This window comes from Schistocerca serialis, chromosome 6 (assembly GCF_023864345.2).
Source record: "Schistocerca serialis cubense isolate TAMUIC-IGC-003099 chromosome 6, iqSchSeri2.2, whole genome shotgun sequence".
NCBI classification, from domain to species: domain Eukaryota; kingdom Metazoa; phylum Arthropoda; class Insecta; order Orthoptera; family Acrididae; genus Schistocerca; species Schistocerca serialis.
In genome coordinates this window covers 521,981,961-521,996,269 of record NC_064643.1, presented here as the reverse complement: position 1 = coordinate 521,996,269, position 14,309 = coordinate 521,981,961, and the positions used below count along the sequence as shown (strand labels likewise).

Genomic DNA, 14,309 nt, shown 5'->3' with positions numbered 1-14,309 from the left:
GAGATACACTATTTTGAACAAACGAACATATTCATTTTTATTATATAGATTACCTTAAGCTGTTTCACATATGCCATTGCATAACGTGTATTAATTTCATTTACATTAACAAAATGAAAGTGTATCCTTCAATGTCCAGTTGGAATCTCTCTCTTGAAAAGTCTTAAGTTTCCTTACCACCTTATCAATGACATTAGTCGAATACCAATCATCACAAATATCGGATGACATTGAACCCGCATTTTTTTATACTGGGAGACAGTTTTTTCTGCTCACTTGAGTTGGGAAACAGAAACTTACAGCTAAACGAAAAATTTATTTTAAGAAGTTTTTTGATTAGACAAATCTTGTTCTCGAAAACGGGAAGTCAGGCATCCAAGATATGTCTTGGCTTCTAAAGCCAAAGCTTATTATATACCACGCCTGTACATAAATGACTTCCAAACGCAAACTTGACTCCAAACCATTCGAAATCACCTTCGTCATTTGTAGATTTTTTTTATTTTTTATTTTTTTTTTACTACAAGTGTCAAATGTTGATGCATTTTTCCGGGAAACGATTGCTCTCTGCAACTTCTTGCAGTAACTGCAACACAAAGTAAAACATGCATGAGTCACCAATAAGTTAAAGATATGATACTGTCAATATTAAAATACACTCATGTTCAGAAAAAAACATCTTGAACGACTAGGAGTAGCACATTTATATTCACATGACATGTAAATTTGTATATTTTGCAGAAATGATTAGCATTTCAGTTATCTCGGTTCAGAATATTTCCTGTTCTCTAGTAGGTACAGGGTCCGCCGTGGGCACTCATAACTTTTCCATGGGTGATGGAATCGAGGCAGATGAGGAGCAAATGGCATCCTGTGGTATAGCCATCCATGCTGCATTCACCTGGCTCCAAAGTTCATCTGTGGTGTTTGGCATTGGGTCACAGCGTTCAGCTCGTCGTTTCACCATGTCCCACGTCTGCCCCCGGTAGCTGAGTGGTCAGTGCGACAGAATGTCAATTCAAGGGGCCCGGGTTCGATTTCCAGCTGGGTTGGAGATTTTCTCCCCTCAGGGACTGGGTGTTGTGTTGTGCTAATCATCATCATTTCATCCCCATCGACGCGCAAGTCACCGAAGTGGCGTCAACTCGAAAGACTTGCACCCGGCGAACGGTCTACTCTATGGGAAGCCCTAGTCACACGATATTTACATTTACTTACCATGTCCCACATATTTTCGACTGGCAACAAATCTTGTGATATGCCGAACTAGAACAAAAGGCTAACATCTTGCGACATCAAGAAGGCATGTGTTAGTGCAGCAACATGTGGTCGTGCTTTTTCTTGCTCAAAACTGGCGTCCGGGGTGTTGCGCAAAAGGGCATGGCAACGGGTCGCAGGATGTCATTCTCGCAGGTCACACTGCCCTGGACACGCATCAGATGTAATTTCTCTTTTAGCCAATAGCACTCCACACCATAAGGACTTGAGTTGGCGCTGTATGTCTTGTGCGAATGCAGTCTCTGTGATGCCGCTCCACGTGTCTGCGGCCAACCAAATTGCGGCCATCATTTTCAAACAAAGAGGACCTGGGCTCGTCCGAAAACACTGAGCGATGCCATTCCTGTCCTAAGTGACGTGGTTCGATACGCCGTTCCGTCTAGCATGTACCTGAACATTCGTCAAAGGCAGGTGGAGAAGTTGACGACGCGCGCATATTCCATGCCGTAATAAACGGAGGCGGACTATCACCCCCGATAGTGTACGATGTGCTACACTGTTCCACTTTTGCACCAAAGCCGAGGAGGACGCAGATCTGTCCTGTAGTGCCATTTAGGTGAGGTGTCGATCTTCTCGGGGAGGTTGACCTGGATGGTGCGACCTGAAACATCTCGTCGTGGTCTACGGTCTTCCGTGATGCATTCTGCACACACCCGTTGCACTGCCGAAGCACGTCGTCCCACACGAGCAGCAATTTCCCTGATGAATGCATCACATTCTCTCATGCCAAAAACGCGCCCTCTTTGAAACTCACTGATTTCACGGTACGGTTCGTACGTACGTCTGCGAGACATTCTGAACATCTGTTACATCTGTTCAATTCATAATGATCCGTTACCTTCCGTGTATAGCGACGACGAGGGCCGTAGGCACATTTTACCGGCAGGTGCTGTCGATCCGCGATATCGATCTTGACTTTGAACCCGCCGGCTGAAATGGCTCAAATGCTAATCATTTCTGCAGAATATACTAGTGTACATGTCCTGTGAATATGAAGTTTGTCTCTAGTCGTTCATTTTCTTTTTTCTGAACGTGAGTGTATATATTCGTCAGACTTCATCTTTTTTGTTGGACAGGAGCTCACAAAGTTGTCAGCTACGACGACACAACATCAGTGCCGTCCGTGAGTCGAAGTTCTACCTTTAAACCAAAACCTTCCTACCGCATGAGAAGCTAATGACCCTGCACATGGCCGTTCTTGGAATTTCCTCACCTCGTATTAAACGTCTACTCAAGTTCCCACGACTTTTCAGGCGTGTTTCAACATGCTATTCCACCTCTTGCGTCATCTCTCGTGAGCAACATGAGACGGTGTTTCACAACTTTTCGCTAACTTATTTTTAAATTCCTTAAAATGTACAAGCAAATTTCTATTAACGCGCGATCTTATTCTACTCAGACGCTGGTTGCACTGTGGCACCGGGCAGCTGCTATTCATTCCCAGTGAGAAAAGTAATAAGTTCACAAAATTTATAATTATGTGCCTTAAATACAAACGGCACGAAATCCACTCGAGTGAGGCACCCACTCATTACACATGGAATTCCACAGGGCGAGCCTTACTCGGAGTCCGGGTTCTATAAAGCCTGGTTTACACAAGAGAATGACCACTAACGGACGAGAATTCTAGCGGCTGATTCGTGTGTGCAGACTGCATTCGGTCGCGTTCAGTTCGCATTTGCTTGTGTTCCGCTGGTCGTCAACCTTTAAAGGAATTTCACATCTTTGTGTGAGTGATGGAAAAAATATAATGTGGCAGACAGAAGAATTCAGATGTCACAGGAAACGAAACAGAAGGTTGCCGTAGCACTAAAAGATACCAGGTGGGGACGTGAAGAAGACGACATGTTTGCGTCAGCAGGGAATAAGCACAAGCTTATAGAGATCCCTTGACTATAGCACTCAATACGACGCATGAATAAGGAAGCTGTTGCGTTTCGAAACTCCGTGCTGGTTACTTGTCAACATATCGTTTTCTTCGTGTAATTTCGTAATGTTTGAACCCAGTGTACGCTCCAAATTCCTACTGCAAATCAATGTCAGTGAATGACAGAATGAATCAGATAATTATGTGTTGTGTATTTGGATGACCAGTGCAGTTTCCAGTTTTTTGGTAAGAATATTTCGTTGAATGAGTGGTCGTATGTCTGCCCCTGATAGCTGACTGGTCAGCGGGTTGGAACGTCATACCTAACGGCCCGTGTTCGATTCCCGCCCAGATCGGAGATTTTCTCCGCTCAGGGATGTGGTGTTCTGTTATCCTTATCATCATCATTTCATACCCATCAACACGCAAGTCGGCGAAGTGGCGTCAACTCTAAAGACTTGCATCAGGCGAAAGGTCTACCCGACGGGAGGGGCCTAGCCACGCGGTGTTCCCATTTTTTTAGTGGTCGTATGTGGTTGCTAAAAATGAAACTGCTTCGTCAGTATACTTCGAAATAACCTAGTCAGTATTGGAGGGGCGTTCAATAAGTAATGCAACACATTTCTTTCTTAAAGCAGGTTACTTTTATTCAGGATTCTGGAACACAATAATATTCCATAGTCTTTTGGTTAAAAAACACTATTCTCCAACAGAACATCTGTTCAGTGCGACGGCCTTACGCCACCTTATTTGGAGGGGCTGAATGCCCGCATGGTACCACTCTACTGGTCGACGTCGGAGCCTAAAGCTTAGATTACACGACGACATTGGGTAGCGCCACTCGTTGCGAGGAATTAGTTGCACCTAACTGGTCTCATATATGACTGTAGACACGGCGACACCAGTATAAAATTCAGTTTAATCGTTTTGTGGGTCCCTGAGTCGTGTGAGTATTGAAGGTTTTGGCAGCTGCACGTCGCACTGGATGTGATGTAGTTAAATCTTGTTGCGTGGAATCGCTGCATAAGAAGAAAATAAGAAACATGTTTCGATTCGTAACTGGATGAAGAAAAGACGTCAGCTCGATTGCTCAGCATCCTTGCTGAAATAATTTATAACAGGAGATCCAATAAGTTCTTTTAATTATCTTAGAATGTCACCAGAACTGCTCACGTTTCTTCTACATAGAGTTAATTATCCGATAAGGAATAAAGGTGCTGTAATGCATCAAGCACTGTCGCCAGAATTGAAATTACATATATTGCGAGCATTGCAATCGAGAACACTCGTAATGCTATAAGATACGGTTTTAGTTGGTGATGACGCTATTTCACTAACACCAATAATTATTTACATTAATAGTAAAAATTATTAACATTAGCAACAATAATTATTCGAAGCAGACCGTATTAAGAAGAGAATGGTTTGTAAACTATGCTCTTGAAGATAGATCTGTAAAGTGACAATATTTCAAAATCGTAACATATGTGTATGTGGAGCACTGCAGCGGCGTTTTAAATAGATGAATATTGAATAAAGAATGCAGCTTCTTGAGGTTGTATAGTCTTCCCTCCTGTCAACAATATTCCTTAACAAAGAGTTCGCCAACTCGAACGATGGGATTTTAGTCTTGTAGATGAGAGCATTCCTCAGCTAGAATTACATTTGCTTGTATTTTCTTAATTCAGTTGTATATGTGCTCCTAACTCAATAAATTTTTCCCTGCGGCTCAGATATTGTCAGACTATCTATGTTATGATTGCTCATGACAGTCTCAGCGGCAGCAATATGTGGCTTATTTTTGTAATCAGCATCACTGAAATCCCACAAACACCCATGCAAAGCATAGATACCCAAAAAGTGAACATGATTCTCCGTTCCCCACTTCATATTTCAGTTTGTCTGCACTCTACGAACACACATAACCTCAAAACTCACGCAACTAGGTCGCCAAAGTTGGAACACGCCGAAAGTGTTTAGTTTCACCGAGCTGCGCAAACGCGCGGCGCGTATGCGCAGTGACCGTTAGTGCAGTTGCCTGCAACCTAGTGTCGTCGTGTGAACTAGGCTTAAGTCTTGCCGCACCAATGACCTCCCCACCGTGCACGAACTGCTTTCCGCGGGATGTATCCTTCATTGGGCAAAACATGTGGAAGTCGGAAGCTCCGATATCTGTGCTGTAGGGTGGAAGGAAGAACGGTCCAATGAAGTTTTGTGATCTTCTCTCGGGTGCACACACTTGCCTGAGACCTTGCGTTGTCATGGAGAAGTAGAACTTCGTTTGCATTTTTGTGGCGATGAAAACGTTGGAGTCGCCTCTTCAGTTTCTTGAGGGTAGCCCAATACATTTCGGAATGTATCGTAGCACCTTGTGGATGCACATCACCAGAATAATTCCTTAAGTCCGTCACCATGACTTTGCCGGCTCAGAATGTAGCTTCGAACATTGCACGAGTCACAGCTGTGTGTGGTTAGCAGGAACGCGCGAGAGCGGACAGGTTTGCGCGAGCTTGTTGCCGTGATGACACCCGCCTCGTCCATAGACCCATTGTGGTGTTTTTCACAGACATGCTGCAAGCGCCAAAGATGCCCCGATTTTCCGCCAAAAGAAACTCAGTGACAGCTCTGAGTAGTCACTGGTCGAAAACTCATGTAACTGTAGGGGCTGAAGCGGGAATATTTCACTATGATGCACAACAAATTTTGCATTCTTTCAACCGAAATTAGCCGAGAAAGAATGTGTTGCATTACTTATTGAAAGGGAGGACGGCGGTTCAATTTCGCGTCCGGCCATCCTGATTTAGGTTATCCGTGATTTCCCTAAATCGCTCTAGGCAAATGCCGTGATGGTTCCTTTGAAAGGACACGGCCGACTTCCTTCCCTGTCCTTCCTTAATCCGATGACACCGATGACATTGCTGTCTGGTCTCTTCCTCCCATCAACCTAACCTAACTTATTGAACGCTCGTCGGACAATCCGGACCGGGAGACTTAGGTACACTGAGGGTATCTAGATCAAGATCACTTAACAGAGGAAAGTCCACTGGACCTGGTGGTACACCAATTCGATTCTACACAGAGTACGCGAAAGAACTTGTCCCCCTTCTAACAGTCGTGTACTGCAAGTCTCTAGAGGAATGGAAGGTTCCAAATGATCGGAAAAGAGCACAGGTAGTCCCAGTCTTTAAGAAGGGTCGTCGAGCAGATGCGCAAAACTGTAGGACTATATCTCTGACATCGATCTGTTTTAGAATTTTAGAAGATGTTTTTTTCTCGCGTATCATGTCATTTCTGGAAACCCAGAATCTACTCTGTAGGAATCAACACGGATTCCGGGAACAGCGATCGTGTGAGACCCAACTCGATTTATTTGTTCATGAAACACAGAAAATATTAGATACAGGCTCCCAGGTAGACGCCATTTTCCTTGACTTCCGGAAAGCGTTCGATACAGTTCGGCACTGTCGCCTGGTGAACAAAGTAAGAGCCTACGGAATATATGACCAGCTGTGTGGCTGGATTGAAGAGTTTTTAGCAAACATAACACAGCATGTTGTTGTCAATGGAGAGACGTCTACAGCCGGCCGATGTGGCCGAGCGGCTCTAGGCGCTACAGTCTGGAACCTCGCGACCGCTTCAGTCGCAGGTTCGAATCCTGCCTAGGGCCTGGATGTGTGTGATGTCCTTAGGTTAGTTAGGTTTAAGTAGTTCTAAATTCTAGGGGACTGATGACCATAGCAGTTAAGTCCCACAGTGCTCAGAGCCATAGAGACGTCTACAGACGTTAAAGTAACTTCTGGCGTGCCACAGGGGAGTGTTATGGAACCATTACTTTCCACAATATGTATAAATGACGTAATAGATAGTGTCGGAAGTTCCGTGCGGGCTTTCCGGATGATGCTGTAGTTTACAGAGAAGCTGCAGGATCAGAAAATTGCAGCGAAATGCAGGACGATCTGCAGCGGATAGGCACTTGGTGCAGGGAGTGGCAACTGACCCTCAACACAGACAAATGTAATGTATTGCGAATACATAGAAAGAAGGATCCCTTATTGTATGATTATATGATAGCGGAACAAACACTGGTAGCAGTTACTTCTGTAAAATATCTGGGAGTATGCGTAGGGAACGATTTGAAGTGGAATGATCATATAAAATTAATTGTTGGTAAGGCGGGTACCAGGTTGAGATTCATTAGGAGCGTCCTTAGAAAATGTAGTCCATCAACAAAGGAGGTGGCTTACCAAACACTCGTTCGACCTGTACTTGAGTACTCATCAGTGTGGGATCCGTTCCAGGTCGGGTTGACAGTGGAGATAGAGAAGATTCAAAGAAGAGCGGCGCGTTTCGTCACAGGGTTATATGGTAAGCGTGATAGCGTTACGGATATGTTTAGCAAACTCAAGTGGCAGACTCTGCAAGAGGGGCGCTCTGCATCGCGGTGTGACTTGCCGTCCAGGTTTCGAGAGGGTGCATTTCTGAATGAGGTATCGAATATATTGCTTCCCCCTACTTATACCTCCCGAGGAGATCACGAATGTAAAATTTGAGAGATTAGAGCGCGTACGGAGGCTTTCCGGCAGTCGTTCTTCCCGCTAACCATACGCGACTGGAACAGGAAATGGAGGTAATGACAGTGGCACGCAAAGTGCCCTCCTACACACACCGTTGGGTGGCTAGCGGAGTATAGATGTAGATGTACATGTAGATGCACATTACTCATAATGACAGCAGAGGTTGATTCGATTTGTGGAATATCTCCTGCATCTTCTTTGGTGAAGGCATTTCGGAAAGCCTTGTCTAGGAACACCACTTTAGTGTCGCTGTCATCAGCAAAATCACCGTTAGTATCGCGCAGTGAATAAAACGACAGGGGCTGAAAAGTTTGACTGGTCTATTCCTTTCGTTGTTATCTTCCTCTCCACTTTCGAAGGCATGAAATCCGAAGGCTAATTTCCGGCAGAGTGAGTAGCTGGTGTGGTGGGACCTCGGTGACAGGAATCGCATCCCAGCAACACCTCGCCTGCGCTTTGTGAGTGTGAGGGAATCCCAGGCGTCGAGCTAGGTGGAGCCGAGCCACGCCTGCCCACGCGGCCGCCGCGAGCCAGAAGAAAGGCTGTTGCGTCACGGGCCGGGCCGCTTCCCTTCTCACGCCCTTGCCGCCCCTTCGCCTCGCTGACGACAGCCGGCTAGTGCTTGGCTTTCACCAGCCCCCGTCCGCCGCAATGATTTAACGTCTTCCACGGGGTCGGTAATGAGACGCTCGGATTCTCCCGTGCAGAGTATCCTCCCCCCTCCCGCCTCACCACTCCTCTAACGAGCTCCGCGCGCGCTGGACGCTCCATCGTTTTGCAAAATCAAACCGCGCTAAACTGGCTCGTTAATCGGGCGCTCTCAATGCTGGCTGAGGTCTGTAATTAACAAAGCGTGTAACGGGCGGGTTGCGCTCACTCGGTACTTGACATCACTTGCAGCTAACCGGTTTATGTTGGGTAATAATACGCACAGGAGACAAGTGACCATATATAACTAGGCTCTCACGAAACTAAAAGAAATGTAAGTTGGTAGCAATGATGATACTACTGAGATCTTCGTGCGTGAAATTACCTAGATGGGAGAAACGAAGTGAAATTAAAACTATGCGATTCACAATAAATTTATCAACAAGACAAAACAATCAATTATTTACAAACGCTGACTTAAGTAACTTATAAACTCAATGACACAAGCAAAATAACATACAGAATAGCTTGTGGAACAGGTCCACACATCTAGAGACTTTCCACATTTTCGATAGTGGGTCGATCGTCTCCTAAGCTATTGAAGGACCTGCTAGCTCCATCTTCTTCTTTTTTTTCTAAAAAAAAAAAAAAAAGAAGAAAACGAAAAACAAATAGAATTACAGAGATAAGACAAAAGAAATGTTAGCGTCGCTGCCTCCTACATATCTACATATATACTCCGCTAGCCACCAAGCTGTGAGTGGCGGAGGGCACAATTCGGGCCAAAGTCATTATTTCCCCCCTCTGTTCCACTCGCGGATCGCGCGAGGGAAAAACGACTGTCTCAACGCCGCAGTAAGAGCTCTTATTTCCCTTATCTTTGAATGATGAACATTACGCGATTTGAAAGCTGGTGGTAATAATATATGCTCTACATCCTCGGTGAAGATTGGATTTCGGAATTTAGTGAGCAGCCCCTTCTGTTTCAAAAAATGTTTCAAATGGCTCTGAACACTATGGGACTTAACATCTATGGTCATCAGTCCCCTAGAACTTAGAACTACTTAAACCTAACTAACCTAAGGACATCACACAACACCCAGTCATCACGAGGCAGATAAAATGCCTGACCCCGCCGGGAATCGAACCCGGGAACCAGGGCGCGGGAAGCGAGAGCGCTACCGCACGACCACGAGTTGCAGACCCGTTCTGTTTAGCGCGTCGTCTATGTGCAAGTGTGTCCCACTTCAAACTTCATATGAGATTTGTAACGCTCTCGCGATAGCTAAATGTACCAGTCACGAATCTTGCCGCTCTTCTTTGGATCTTCTCAATCACTTGAATCAGACCCAACTGGTAAGGGTCCCATAGAGACGAACAATACTCTAAGACTGGACGAACTAACGTATTGTAAGGTATTTCCTTTGTTGAAGGACTCCATCGCTTCAGAATACTACAAATAAACCGCAATCTAGAGTTCGTCTTACCCCTTACCTGTGTAATCTGATCATTCCATTTGAGATCATTTCGATTAGTCACACCCAGATACTTGACTGATGTTACTGCTTCCAAAGACTGATCATTTATGTTGTACTCATACATTAATGGGAATTTTCACCTTGTTATACGCAGTAGGCTACACTTATTAACATTGAGAGATAACTGCCAGTTATTACACCACGCATTTATTTTCTGCTAATCCTGGTTGATTTGTTCACAACTTTCGTGTGCCTCCGATGCGGAGGCACTCATGTTCGATTCCCGGTACCTCCTCAGCTTTTTTCCGAGGTGTTGAGGTCTGGTATATGGTCCACTCAGCCTATGTGAGGCCAAATGAGAAGTTGCTTGAATGAAGAAGCAGCAGCATCATCAGGATTCATCTACCGGAAGTAACAGCTGGAGAGACTGGAGATATGCTGTCCACACCTCCTACGATCTCATAGATCGCTCCTCGCACTCCGCTGTAGGCAGCAGTCGGCCAGTCGGAGCTGGTCTAAAGCCTAATTCGTCGTGAGTCGTGTTTGATTTTTTGCTTTACTTTATTACAAAACTTACAATGATACGTGTTCTCGCAGAGGAAATGCTTTCTTCGGTAATCCCGTAATAACGTCAACAAATCGCGAAAACTAATTTATGTATTTGAAAACGTATTAACATGATAGGTTTGTAATATGTTACTAAAGTAATGGAAGATTGATATATTATTTAACCTCTGGCAGTGCACCCTCATATAAGAAAGAACATAGTTCGTATTATGCTCTTTTCTTCTTCTTCGTTACAACCTACTCTGTGGTATGTAAAATCAATCAATTTTTAATAGTATGTGCCTTTCTATTAGCCCAGTACTGTTTCATTCTTTATGATCTTTCTTCCGTTTTTTCTTCTGAGTTTTAGATTGTTTGTTTTCATTTGACTTGGAACTTCTCTTTCTTGTGATTTTTTCAGCTTTAACTATGAGCATATTTTCTATGATTTAGAGTTCTCTTAAGTCCTTCTCCATTTCCTCAAACCAGTTTGGTTGATTTTTTTGTTGCGGAAGTAGTCAAAAACTTTTGTTATGCATGTTATTTTCTATGTTATTCACTGTATATTATTTTATTATAAGCAGTGTTCAAATGAAGAAGCACGTAACTTTATAACAAAAAAACTGGATGAAGTTTGGATATGCCAGTTTGGGTTAACGCAGTGAGACGTATAGAGAGACGAATGTAACGTCTCCCCCTAAAATATTCAAAGCGGTTTGCACTCAGTAGGCAAGATGACGCTCAGCGTCTTTTTCGACTGCCGAGATTCGATACTGATCGAATTCCTCGAGCACGGAAAAACCATTAAACAACGACGCGTACAGTGAGACACTCTGAGGGAAGCGCTTCAAATTGAGCAACGAACTGAAAGATATAGGACAGCCACAGGACAGGAATTATGGGAACAGTGGAATAGTTGTACTGAGGCCTGCCTCTGTGATTATTTTTCAATAAAGACTTGCATTATAGCCACAGTATTGTTTCGTAATTTTTGTTTTGACCACCCGTCACACGAGACACTGTGCACTACGGAGAGGTCTAGTAATAACGTTCAGCGAGTGTAGCTTCCAAAAGCAGCTGTTTTAAGATTTTAAACATGGCTGCAACAGCAACTGTTGAATTTCTTCACGATAAAGGATGACAGCCAGAAACAGTTGCAGGACAAAAACTTATTAAAATTTCTTGTCCAAGGTTTCGGTACATATAAATATACACTCCTGGAAATGGAAAAAAGAACACATTGACACCAGTGTGTCAGACCCACCATACTTGCTCCGGACACTGCGAGAGGGCTGTACAAGCAATGATCACACGCACGGCACAGCGGACACACCAGGAACCGCGGTGTTGGCCGTCGAATGGCGCTAGCTGCGCAGCATTTGTGCACCGCCGCCGTCAGTGTCAGTCAGTTTGCCGTGGCATACGGAGCTCCATCGCAGTCTTTAACACTGGTAGCATGCCGCGACAGCGTGGACGTGAACCGTATGTGCAGTTGACGGACTTTGAGCGAGGGCGTATAGTGGGCATGCGGGAGGCCGGGTGGACGTACGGCCGAATTGCTCAACACGTGGGGCGTGAGGTCTCCACAGTACATCGATGTCGTCGCCAGTGGTCGGCGGAAGGTGCACGTGCCCGTCGACCTGGGACCGGACCGCAGCGACGCACGGATGCACCCCAAGACCGTAGGATCCTACGCAGTGCCGTAGGGGACCGCACCGCCACTTCCCAGCAAATTAGGGACACTGTTGCTCCTGGGGTATCGGCGAGGACCATTCGCAACCGTCTCCATGAAGCTGGGCTACGGTCCCGCACACCGTTAGGCCGTCTTCCGCTCACGCCCCAACATCGTGCAGCCCGCCTCCAATGGTGTCGCGACAGGCGTGAATGGAGGGACGAATGGAGACGTGTCGTCTTCAGCGATGAGAGTCGCTTCTGCCTTGGTGCCAATGATGGTCGTATGCGTGTTTGGCGCCGTGCAGGTGAGCGCCACAATCAGGACTGCATACGACCGAGGCACACAGGGCCAACACCCGGCATCATGGTGTGGGGAGCGATCTCCTACACTGGCCGTACACCACTGGTGATCGTCGAGGGGACACTGAATAGTGCACGGTACATCCAAACCGTCATCGAACCCATCGTTCTACCATTCCTAGACCGGCCAGGGAACTTGCTGTTCCAACAGGACAATGCACGTCCGCATGTATCCCGTGCCACCCAACGTGCTCTAGAAGGTGTAAGTCAACTACCCTGGCCAGCAAGATCTCCGGATCTGTCCCCCATTGAGCATGTTTGGGACTGGATGAAGCGTCGTCTCACGCGGTCTGCACGTCCAGCACGAACGCTGGTCCAACTGAGGCGCCAGGTGGAAATGGCATGGCAAGCCGTTCCACAGGACTACATCCAGCATCTCTACGATCGTCTCCATGGGAGAATAGCAGCCTGCATTGCTGCGAAAGGTGGATATACACTGTACTAGTGCCGACATTGTGCATGCTCTGTTGCCTGTGTCTATGTGCCTGTGGTTCTGTCAGTGTGATCATGTGATGTATCTGACCCCAGGAATGTGTCAATAAAGTTTCCCCTTCCTGGGACAATGAATTCACGGTGTTCTTATTTCAATTTCCAGGAGTGTACCTTCATCATTATCCAGCAACTGTTTTTGGCTGTCATCCTTTATCGTGAAAAAGCAGCTGCGTAACGCTTCTCCTCCTTCCACATACATACCCAACAATGTAGGCACCCATTTGACCATCTAAATTTAAGCTTCATGTGATTGCCATAAAACTAATAAGTGAAATGCCGGGATTGGTTCTCTAAAAACGGCACCGCTCATGTTCTGCTCCCATCTGTTCCCAATCAGAGCTCCGTCACTAATAACATCACTATCGACGAGACGTTAAATCCCAGTCCTTTTTTTCGATTTGCATCTCACAAATGGCGACGACGAGAAAATCAAAGAATTTAGTACTGATGTATAAGATTACAAACAGGCATTCTTCTCTCTGACAATTCGCGAATGGAACAGGAAAGTGGTTCATTAAAAGCACCTCCGCCACATCTCATTTGGGGACTTCCCGAGTATACATGTAAGAGGTTAATGCCGGAAGTAACGATCCATTGTGAATATCCTCTGTACAGACTAGTGTCGGATTTCTGATCACAGTCGAGTGGTTTTCTCGGCATTTTTTCTTGGTTTACCTCGTATGTCGATCTAAACATGTCCCTGTTGAGCATTTTTTACTTCCTTAAAATGTAATGTGTGATACAGAGAACTGCCGACTGCGAAGGTCAAGGGCCTGTGAACGTTGAAACCCCTTGCAATTTATCACCTAAGAGGTAGCGAAAGGGGCAAATGTTGATGACGAAATTCGACCCTCAGTCTGTAGCAAAAATGATTTGAGGATTCAGTTGAAGAACGAAATCGTGAAGTACCGAGGGGTATTCGTAGACCAGTTACAAATCACTTTTTCCGGAAAGTTGCTGTACTTTGTTTCGTGAAACTGAGACTTGGCTGCATCAGAATTTCTGCACTATGGTTTTACTGGCAGCTGTGACAAACTGAGCTCTGTTAGAAGCGATGCTCAGGCATGTCAGAGTCACTGCCATCTCTGGCAGCTCATTGTCCGGGAAGTGTTTAGCAAGCAGGTTGATTTTATTCAGGATTCCAACACACCATGTTGTTCCCCATTCTTCCGGCTATGAAACTCTATTTTTCAACATTATCTCCGTTAAACGCGACGACCTTCCGCCAACTCACCGCGAGGGCCAGTGTGTGCGTATGGTTTCACTCTACTTTTCTACGTCCGAGCCAACGTCTTGCTGCATGTGTCCATCCCGTCACCCACGTACTGCTTCCCGCGGAATGCATCCTTCATTGCGCCAAGCAGGTGGACGGCGGAAGGTGCTAAATCCGGG

General features: G+C 45.6%; 1 protein-coding gene across 1 annotated transcript in view; it reads right to left on the bottom strand.

The window, feature by feature from the left end:
• Positions 1 to 529: 529 nt before the first annotated feature.
• Positions 530 to 14,309, bottom strand: part of LOC126484959 (piggyBac transposable element-derived protein 4-like) — a 121,756-nt gene continuing 107,976 nt past the window's right edge. Inside the window, exon 2 of the mRNA XM_050108561.1 lies at positions 530 to 586. Within this exon, the coding sequence (XP_049964518.1) occupies positions 530 to 586 (57 nt within the window). The remainder of the gene's footprint in view (positions 587 to 14,309) is intronic.